Below are 10,427 nucleotides of genomic sequence, written 5' to 3' on the forward strand. Positions count from 1 at the left end.
CAGTATAAATAAAGTTAGTTTAGTTTAGGTTTCCTCCTGTAGTAACACTGGATTTTTTCTCCAGATCAAGACTAGGATGTCAGGTTGACGTAACTGAAAAGTTTGATGGAATTACTGTAAAAGTACCTGAAGCAACGAGAGACGCAAGAGATTTGTAACCGCCTCTGGAAATGGAATTTACTGTGGATGTAACATTAAATATTCTAAACATGCTACAAACGTGTGAAACTTCTAGCAATAAATTTTATTATTTTAATAATTTATTGTACCTGAGGATGGCCGCGCTATTGACATAATTTTTCTGTCTTCCAAATACTACAGTATTTTGATAATAATAAATGTATTTTATTATTTCTGGTTTCTTCTGTGGCAATATCATTGAATGAAGAGTATTTAGAATATTGTGAATGTTTTATCAGTTGAGATTATGTACAAACATAAATATGTCTAATGTTTACTAAGTCATTTTCTGCAGTCCATTGCTCAAGTCAGACATAACCAATGCCTACATCAATACAATTTCCTGATAAATATGTACTCTCTCATATTTCCAACATTATAACAATTTTCTCAGTTAATAGTTAACAAAACTATCTGTCAGTGTCTCTTGTTAACCCATTAGCTTGCAATGCACCCAGATGTGACATACTTTAGTATTTTACTCGGTCTAATGTCAGATGATTTTACTCATCAGTGGAAGAGTATTGTCAGTTAATAAGTTAACAAAACTATCTGTCAGTGTCTCTTGTTAACCCATTAGCTTGCAATGCACCCAGATGTGGCCTACTTTAGTATTCTACTCTGTCTAATGTCAGATGATTTTACTCTTCAGTGAAAGAGTACTGTCAGTTAATGAGTTAACAAAACTATCTGTCAGTGTCTCTTGTTAACCCATTAGCTTGCAATGCATCTGAATGTAATCTATTAAGACATTAAGTTATGTTTCTTCATTTTTTCACTGTCTATTATTGACCAATCTCATGATGAAGCACCCCACAGTTCCTGTCAGCTCTCATTCGTCTGATCATCGCCTGGTGCCTTCTTCTCATTGTGTGTTCCTAAAATGTCCTTTTCAACCTCTTCTAGACTGATATTTTTATCATTCAAGGCCTTCTACAAAACAAACAATAGGAAATCTATCAAAATTATATCTTTTGTTAACTCATTAGCTTGCAATGCACCCAGATATGACCTATTTTAGTATTTTACTCTGTCTAATGCCAGATGATTTTACTCATCAGTGGAAGAGTACTGTCAGTTAATAAGTTAACAAAACTATCTGTCAGTGTCTCTTGTTAACTCATTAGCTTGCAATGCACCCAGATATGACCTATTTTAGTATTTTACTCTGTCTAATGCCAGATGATTTTACTCATCAGTGAAGAGTACTGTCAGTTAATAAGTTAACAAAACTATCTGTCAGTGTCTCTTGTTAACCCATTAGCTTGCAATGCACCCAGATGTGACCTACTTTAGTATTTTACTCTGTCTAATGTGAGATGATTTTACTCATCAGTGAAAGAGTACTGTCAGTTAATAAGTTAACAAAACATCTGTCAGTGTCTTTTGTTAACCCATTAGCTTGCAATGCACCCAGATGTGACCTACTTTAGTATTTTACTCTGTCTAATGCCAGATGATTTTACTCATCAGTGGAAGAGTACTGTCAGTTAATAAGTTAACAAAACATCTGTCAGTGTCTTTTGTTAACCCATTAGCTTGCAATGCACCCAGATGTGACCTACTTTAGTATTTTACTCTGTCTAATGCCAGATGATTTTACTCATCAGTGGAAGAGTACTGTCAGTTAATAAGTTAACAAAACATCTGTCAGTGTCTTTTGTTAACCCATTAGCTTGCAATGCACCCAGATGTGACCTACTTTAGTGTTTTATAAATCTTTGTGTTAATCTGAGCTTACCAAGACACAGGCCCGATACGACTTGAACAATTTTTCACATGGTTCTGATTTAGTGTCGCCACGAAGGAAGTTTTCTGTGTACCAAGTATTGAAACATATATCATATTTTTTCTTTAGGTCATTGCATTCTTCAGAAATACTGTTCATGATTTCTTTAATACAATGTTTCAGTTTTCACCACCCCTCTAATGATTAAAATTGGAACAAATTTTATGTTTGAGTTTGACAGTACAGCATATATAAAGCTCAGTTGAAAAATCTGGCAATAATAATCCATGCTCAGCAAATCCTAATCCACGAATTTAATCCATGAGATTAAGCTAGGATTAATTCAGGTTTTGTTCTGATTGGTTCTGATTGCGACTTCTGAGAATCTGAGCAATCACAGAATTCTCAATTTTTTATTTTATGGTTACATTTAGGATTAGGGGTGTGACTAATCATCCACAAACCTAATCTAAGCCCTAATCCGAACCTAATCTCAAGGAATAAACTCGTGTATTTAGGATTACGGAATCTGTTTCGTGAGGTCAATTCAGAAATGGCGGATCAAGGAGAAAGTCTGGATTTAGCTTCTCCTAAAGAGAGAGAAGTTATCACTTTTCAAGTTGGAAATTACAGCAATTTTGTCGGCGGACACTACTGGAATTTACAAGAGAGCTTGTTCAAAGAGGCCTCTGCTAAAAAGAACTCTTTTAATGAACTCTCGCAGGATATTTTGTACAGACACGGGTTGAATTTTGAAACTGGTCGAAGCTCATATAAGCCTCGTGTTGTATCATTTGACTTGAAAGAAAACGTTAGAAACTTTCCTAGCGCAGATGAAACGGCAACAGACGATACTGATGATGGTATTTTTTGGGATGGAAATGTGGAGAAATACGACAGAGGAAGTAAAAATAGCGGTTCAAATACAGCCGATGAAGTTGGTTTATTTTGGACAGATTTCACGTTGTCTTGTTTCCACGATAAATCTTCGCAAGTCGTTGACCTTCTGCATAATCAGATGTCTGAAGGATTTGATCATTTTGGCTGTGGAGAGATGCTCTTTAAGTCTGGAAAGTTTTACAACGAGTTCGAGGACAGGCTGCACTTTTTTTCAGAGGAGTGCGATAGGTTACAAGGCTTTCAGGTCTGTTTTTTACAGTACTCTTCCACTGATGAGTAAAATCATTTGACATTAGACAGAGTAAAATACTAAAGTAGGTCACATCTGGGTGCATTGCAAGCTAATGGGTTAACAAGAGACACTGACAGATAGTTTTGTTAACTTTTTAACTGACAGTACTCTTCCACTGATGAGTAAAATCATCTGACATTAGACAGAGTAAAATACTAAAGCAGGTCACATCTGGGTGCATTGCAAGCTAATGGGTTAACAAGAGACACTGACAGATAGTTTTGTTAACTTATTAACTGACGTACTGTACTCTTCCACTGACCATCTTTAAATTTCCAACCAACAGGTCTTCACAGATATTCATGATGGTTTTGCTGGCCTCTCATCGAGTATACTTCAAGATTTAGCGGACGATTATTCAAAAAAGTTTTCTTTGTGTTTTGCAATGATGCCTGGAATTCTTGGTGATGATGGTAAACAGACTGTTGAAAAGACTATGTTAAATACTATGCTAAGTTTTGGAAAGTATATTGAGTCAGATTGTCAGGTGATACCACTGTCCTTGAGGAGTAGTTATGGATTGAGAAGGGAACCAGTTGAATTCCCATACATCAATTATAAGGTAAAATATTTTTAATTACAAACTATGAGAGTTTATTTAATGAGTTAAGTGTCTTTTGTTAACCCATTAGCTTACAATGCACCCAGATGTGGCCTACTTTAGTATTTTACTCTGTCTAATGTCAGATGATTTTACCCATCAGTGGAAGAGTACTGTCAGTTAATAAGTTAACAAAACTGTCTGTCAGTGTCTCTTGTTAACCATTAGCTTGCAATGCACCCAGATGTGACCTAAATAGTATTTTACTCTGTCTAATGTCAGATGATTTTAGTCATCAGTGGAAGAGTACTGTTTATAGGTCAAAAACCAATTCACAATATGACTAACCATGGTATTTTTAGGCTAGTTCCACATACCAAACAAGTGCGATCCTTGCCTCAGCGATAGACACAGCGACATTACCATTTCGACTTTCAAATGACCAGGCTACAGACATCAGCACTTTAATTGGACCCATCTCAGTGGCTGGTAGAAAGATTTCTGCATTGACTATGGGCTTACCGATTCCTCTGAGCAGCACAGGCTCTGTAAACGACATACTAAATGGACCGATGGATTTTAACATCTCCCTGACACCAGATACAAGCCGACCTGAAAGCATTCTTGCACAAACCACTGTAGTCCGTGGAATACCAACCCATTTGCTAAAACTGGAGGAATACAATCTCGTTTCACGAAGGTTATCTGCAATGCTTCAGTACAAAACCAACCATGGACATATTTGCCCAAGTTATGTCGTTCAGACCCCTTGTAAGTTCACCCTACAATTTCCAGACATTTTTAAACCCTCTGTTACTCAAATTGGTTGCATTATCGAAGATTATAACCGACCAGAAGAGGTCAAAGTTAGTTCTACATCAGCAATGGCTAGTCTTGTAAATTGTGAAGAAATCTCAAGGCCTTTGGAAAGGCTGTACAAAGACACAAACAAGTTTGACGGAATGAACTATTCAGGGTTTTTAAAAGCAGGAACTGAACAGGCAGATATTGAAGACAGTAGAGAGAAACTGAAGGTCTTGGCTGAAGCATATAAGTCTGACTATGAACTCTAAGGGCAGGGGGTTGCCAACATCCATACATTAGGGGGGCAAGCATATTTACAGGGCACCATCGTCATAGATTAAACCACTGATCTTCTTAATATATCTGGACTAGTCTTGGTTTTGACTGACCTTCGCAAATTCTGGAAATCATTATCAATTTGAAAGCTTTTGAAACTAACACAGTTATTTGGAAATGCAAACAAGAATGGTGTGAACAGATTTGATCAATGATTTATTCATCAAACTCAAAAAAATAGAATGCATTTATTTACAAATATCAAATATTTTTCAACTATTTAAATAGTTTTCATATTATGTACAATATTCTTGGATGAATTCACCATTAAATAATATTCACGAACAGAACTAATATTCAACAAAACAAATTATCAATAATTTTTGTGAACTTTATATATATTGTTTTCCTCTGTAAACTTCAATGAAATGGTTTTATGCATGAGTCAATTCGAACTCCCCCCCGGGCGACCCCAGGAACACTACTGCAAAATAATTTATCCCGGGGGCGGATTGTCAAACAGATTTCATCCCGGGGGGCGGAATCTAGTGAAGGAGAGGTATACGTAAATAGGATCCACTAAATAGACCTTTTCATGATGACGTCAAACGCGGGAGGTCCGATGTTACACGAAGTTTGATTGGCTCAATGACTTTTGTGGAGCCAATCAAATTTCGTGTAACATCAGACTTTCGCGTTTGCCGCCATTTACTTCAAAAAGCTCCATTCAAAATGGCGAAAAATTCAAAGCAGTTCTTTCGGGAAAGTCCAGAAGTTGCCGCGTGGTTAGAAAGAAATTTAGGAAAGCTAAAGGCAAATTTTGAAGGTATGGATTTTTAAAATGTGTAAATTTCAAACTTTTATGTAAAGCGGCGGTTAAAAACATTAAAAACATGATGAAAAACAATACTATCAAGATCGGAGACGAAAAAGCATTCTGGTGAAGGGTTTATTTTGCTAAATAAAACTATTCTTTGCAGTTAGTTGTGTTAAATAAATGCAAATTCATATCTGTAGTTAACAAGAGGGTAGATTTAGCATTTCGTATTTTGAAGTTTTAATAAAAGAAAGAAACGATATAAGTAATATATAATAAAAGAAACGACATAAATAATATCTTGGGAGAAGGGAATTTGCTCATATAAAATGAAAAAATATATACAAATCTCAGGGGTACTGCCCGAAGGGAAAATCGTAATAGTTCAAATTGACTCACATAATATAATATAGAGCGCCATAGTTTATTATAACAGGACTGCCTTTCTTATTTTTTTCATAAGGTTGCCTCCAGTATTTTTCACACTAAAAAAATATGAGATATACGTTAGATAAAGGTAAATTTGACCGTGAAAATGATAAGAAAAGATACATCAACTATCATTGCCTGATTAAAGCATTAAAACAAGAACAAGAGTTGCATGAGAGTTGACAAGTGAGGGTTTACATGAGAGTTTCATCAACTATCATTGCTTGATCAAACGAGAACTAGAGTTGCATGAGAGTTGACAAGTGAGGGTTTACATGAGAGTTTCATCAACTATCATTGCTTGATCAAACGAAACAAGAGTTGCATGAGAGTTGACAAGTGAGAGTTTACATGAGAGTTTCATCAACTATCATTGCTTGATCAAACGAGAACAAGAGTTGCATGAGAGTTGACAAGTGAGAGTTTACATGAGAGTTTCATCAACTATCATTGCTTGATCAAACGAGAACAAGAGTTGCATGAGAGTTGACAAGCGAGAGTTTACATGAGAGTTTCATCAACTATCATTACTTGATCGAACGAGAACAAGAGTTGCATGAGAGTTGACAAGCGAGAGTTTACATGAGAGTTTCATCAACTATCATTGCAAAACATTCTCACCTTTTCGGCCGACATTTAACCATTTTCTTAATGCCTTTCGTCTTTTTTGTCACACGTTTGGCCGCTTCTTTTGTCACCTCAACTTGTTTGGCGGCTTTCTCTTTTGATTTTTCCGTATCTTCCTCAACTTGTGGGGTGCTGTCTGAAGTCTTCATCGACTGTCTTTGCGTTTTAACTTTATTCATCAACTCGTACTGTTTCCGCATCGTTTGAAAAAACTGTAATTTCCGAGAAACGAAGAACGCTTCGTCGACATCTGGTCCCATTATCCAAGCATAATGATTTTCGAGTTTCTCCAAAACTTTTTCTTGTTCTTTGTCTTCCAAGGCGTCTTTTCTTCCTCGATACTTTCCTTGACTTGGGCAATTCGCCCTTGTAAAATTTCTGTCCATTCAGCTAAAGAAAGTTCTTCTTTCTGCTGCGTCTCTTTCCCCGGTGACGTGGAGCGCGCAATCTCCAGGGGTTGAATCTCGTGGAGCTGGGGGTCATTCCTGGCCATTTTTGTCGAGGGTTTTTTCTTCCCAGGTTGAGTTGGGCTTGGTTTTCTCACCGAGGGTGAATATCGTGGGGGTTTTCTCCGAGGGACTTAACACTGGGGAGTTAGGATCTTGCTGTTGTTATTATGATACGCGAATTACTGTCTTTTGTGACGAGAAGCAAGTTATTAAGATCCTTAGGCGGACATATCGATGTCTGTGTTGTCGTTTTGGGCACGTCATCAGTAGTGAAATCGCCATCTTGAATTCCGCCTTCTTCCGACAATTTCCGACGTTTGTACTGCTCCGAAACAAGTTTCGTAGAATCATGGAACTTGTACGATTTCTGACCCGAGCTTTTTCGCTTTCGATTTTCGTCGCCGGATTCTCGGTTTTCCTCGGCCAAAAATCCCGTCTCTAATTCTTTCCAGGAATTTCGCCTGATGTCAGGAGAGACAGTTGAATTTTCACTACAACTATCCTTTGTCGCGTTACTCTGCTCAAGTTTCAGCGAATAAGTCTCCCACTGCTGCGATACAGGTTTCTTATCACGTGAGCCGACTATGCTGTTCACGTGAGCTTCGGACTTTGCTCCCTTGGGTGTTGCATCCTTTTTGACAACGCTAAAATGAAGTACATTCAAATCATCGCCGAGCTCGGGACTCTCCGTCTTGTGTATTACATCATCTTCTTCGGGTATGACGATGTATTTTATACCAGAGTCCTTTGCAGGTTTTTCTGAGCCCGCACTCCCGCATTGCAGCAGTTGCTTCAATTCGTTGTCCAAACCAATGACCTGAGGTTTTAGCAAATTTTTCAATTCACTTTTCGAGCCCAAAGACTCCTGTTTCAGCGGTTGCTTGACCTCCGGTGACTTCTTCACACCGACCACGATTCCGGTCGGTTTTGGACCAACTTTAGGTAGTTTCACGACGGTCTGGTTGCTGTCGGTTCCAGGCTTCTCAGTGAACTCGGTGTCATATTTGCGACATAAAAGTTCGTCACGTGGCATTGTCTTCAAAGGCTTGCTGTCATCCAGGCAGTCTTGAATACTCGATTTAAATTTTTCAACAAATTCGTTCTTGGTAATGCAATTCTCTCGGTTTTTTAATCCGTGTGACGAATATCTCGGTTCATAGGTAAGACTCCTAGATCGTTCACTTTTGAATTCCGGCCTGCTTTCCGTCCGATCATATTCCGAAAGAGATCGTATCAACTTCGGCATGCCTTCGTAGTTTCTCGTCGGCTTTTGGTATTCTCCAGAGTTTACAGAACCGCTCCTTTCCGGGAAGGACTGGCGACTGGAAGAAATGTCCATTCTCTGATCGAAACTCAGGCTTCCATCATTGGCGTGGTTCTTGGAAACATTTGACAACATTCTGCGAATTTTTCTCGCAGCATCCTGGAGAGAATTCCCAGCGATTTCTGCGGATCCCGCGACAAAATACTCCGATTTATCATCAAGACACCTCTTAAGTCCCCTGCTCTCATCCGACAACAACTGCTCACTCATGATGGCACTCTGTGTACCTGAATGTCCCGCACTTTCCCGCTCGTATAGAACAGACCGATAACTCGTGCTCAGCCCATTCCCCCCATGCTCGCGGTTCGTTCCCAAGCCATTCTGCTTGTAGTTCGACGTGGTCACCTCTTGACTATCATTCGTATTATTGTTGAAATCATAGGAATCTCTTCTGACCCTACTCGGCCCAGTTTCATCAATCGTCTTACGGCCGAGTTTTTCGCTTTCTAACCGAACGGACTGTTCCCCGGGTGCTTTAACCCCGGTAATAACACAGGCACTTTCACCATCGCTATTACGAGATGGATTTAAATCCACATTCTCCCGTAGAAAATCGTCGCTACCTCCATCTATTCTGTAAACCGGACTGGCAGCTGTGAAAACATCTCCATTTTCGTCGCTGGAAAGCGGTGAAGATATCTTCAATCCTTCGTCTTCCGAATCTGATATGACCACAACGGTTGGTGAACTACGACGCTTTTTTCTCCGTTGCGCCTTTCGCTGTTCAATAATGTCCGCAACTTTCATAGCTAACAAAGTCGAATTCTTCATCACCGGCATTTAGTCCCTTCGAATTAGGTTCCTTCGAATTTGGTCCCCCCGAATAAGGTTCCCTTGAAACAGGTTCCTTCGAATTCGTTTCCCCTGAATAAGGTTCCCTCGAAATAGGTTCCTTCCAAATAGGTTCTTTCGAAATAGGTTCCTTCGAATTTAGTTCCTCCGAATTAGGTTCCTTCGAGTTTAGTCCCTTCGAATTTGGTCCCTTCGAATAAAGTTCCTTTAAGTTCTTTGGTGCCTCGACATTTCGCACCACGGAGCAAAGTTTCTCGATAGATTGACTTGATGCTCTTGTGTACCCGGCATTTGTGTCCTCGGAGTTTCGTACTACGGGATTGTGTCCCTCGGTAGCAGATGTTCTTATCTCGGTATTTCTTGTATTTGAACTATATTTCGCGTAGGTCCAATCTTCCCGGGAGGTGTAAGTGCCGGTAGTAGAAGTTTCAGAATATTGTGAGCCAACGTGACCGGTACTATATCTCCTCATATCACTGGTGGGTTGAATATTTGCCACATATTTCCCCGCTTGGATTGTGGACTGGGGTTTCGAGGTGAGGGTTTGGCCTATGGGTTGTGAGTGTGTCTCGCGATGGGGTAGAGTTTGGCCTATGGGTTGTGGGTGTGTCTCGCGATGGGGTAGAGTTTGGCCTATGGGTTGTGGGTGTGTCTCGCGACGGGGTAGAGTTTGGCCTATGGGTTGTGGGTGTGTCTCGCGATGGGGTGGATTTTCAACCATTTCATTTCGGTGGACGAGACCTGGTCGTTCATGCGAACCGGTGGACAATGACCGATGGCGGAGTACCTCCAGATTATGATTAGAGGCCAGTGGCTGGTGTGCGGGTTGTTCTTGCCCGGAAGCAGGTGGATACCATTCCCTTGCAGCACGATCGTGACTTTGGCGCCAAACTTTTAGATGAAAGTCCCTTGAGAATCTATCTGTGGAAGACGGCATGGATAACTGACGCGCGTATTGTCGAGCTCTTGCGCCGTTTTCCGAGTACGGTACGACGTTCTGACGAAGTTGGATACCGCTTTCCGATTGTTGGCCGATACTTTGCCGATGTTGTGTTAGATCTTGCGTGCCTAGTACGATGTTTTCTTGATACTGAACGGCGTTCTTCGGGTGCTGTACGATGTTCTGCCGAAGTGGGACGACGTTTTCCGGATGGGACCGAAATGTGCCGGTGGAGTTTCGCCTTATCGTTGCTTCCTGCGTGCGTGGCGATAGATTCGCTGCGTGTCGAGGGTATTGCATTTGCATATTGTGCGCTTTGGATATCGT

The 10,427-nt window shown here is 40.0% G+C and overlaps 2 protein-coding genes across 2 annotated transcripts; one reads left to right on the top strand and one right to left on the bottom strand.

Annotated features, from left to right (window-relative positions):
- Positions 1–2,462: 2,462 nt before the first annotated feature.
- LOC114544729 (protein misato homolog 1-like) lies at positions 2,463–4,719 on the top strand. Its single transcript, XM_028563284.1, has 3 exons — positions 2,463–3,053; positions 3,388–3,663; positions 4,005–4,719. The coding sequence occupies exons 1-3, from the start codon at positions 2,463–2,465 to the stop codon at positions 4,713–4,715; spliced, it is 1,578 nt and encodes a 525-aa protein (XP_028419085.1). The 3' UTR covers positions 4,716–4,719.
- A 595-nt stretch (positions 4,720–5,314) lies between these two features.
- Positions 5,315–7,073, bottom strand: LOC114544730. Its single transcript, XM_028563285.1, has 2 exons — positions 6,590–7,073; positions 5,315–6,024 (listed from the first exon to the last, which is right to left on the bottom strand). The coding sequence occupies exons 1-2, from the start codon at positions 6,979–6,981 to the stop codon at positions 5,967–5,969; spliced, it is 450 nt and encodes a 149-aa protein (XP_028419086.1). The 5' UTR covers positions 6,982–7,073; the 3' UTR covers positions 5,315–5,966.
- Between the last annotated feature and the right edge of the window lie 3,354 nt (positions 7,074–10,427).

This window comes from Dendronephthya gigantea, unplaced genomic scaffold (genome assembly GCF_004324835.1).
Source record: "Dendronephthya gigantea isolate DGI-Jeju-01 unplaced genomic scaffold, DenGig_1.0 000922F, whole genome shotgun sequence".
Lineage (NCBI taxonomy): Eukaryota > Metazoa > Cnidaria > Anthozoa > Malacalcyonacea > Nephtheidae > Dendronephthya > Dendronephthya gigantea.

Excerpts from the sequence above, each read along its gene's own strand:
- LOC114544729 (XM_028563284.1), top strand. The coding sequence starts at position 2,463 with ATGGCGGATCAAGGAGAAAGTCTGGATTTAGCTTCTCCTAAAGAGAGA. Across the intron at positions 3,054-3,387 it reads ATAGGTTACAAGGCTTTCAG|GTCTTCACAGATATTCATGA; the intron begins GTCTGTTTTTTA and ends TCCAACCAACAG. Across the intron at positions 3,664-4,004 it reads TCCCATACATCAATTATAAG|GCTAGTTCCACATACCAAAC; the intron begins GTAAAATATTTT and ends TGGTATTTTTAG.
- LOC114544730 (XM_028563285.1), bottom strand. The coding sequence starts at position 6,981 with ATGGACAGAAATTTTACAAGGGCGAATTGCCCAAGTCAAGGAAAGTAT. Across the intron at positions 6,025-6,589 it reads GTTAAATGTCGGCCGAAAAG|TGTGAAAAATACTGGAGGCA; the intron begins GTGAGAATGTTT and ends ATATTTTTTTAG.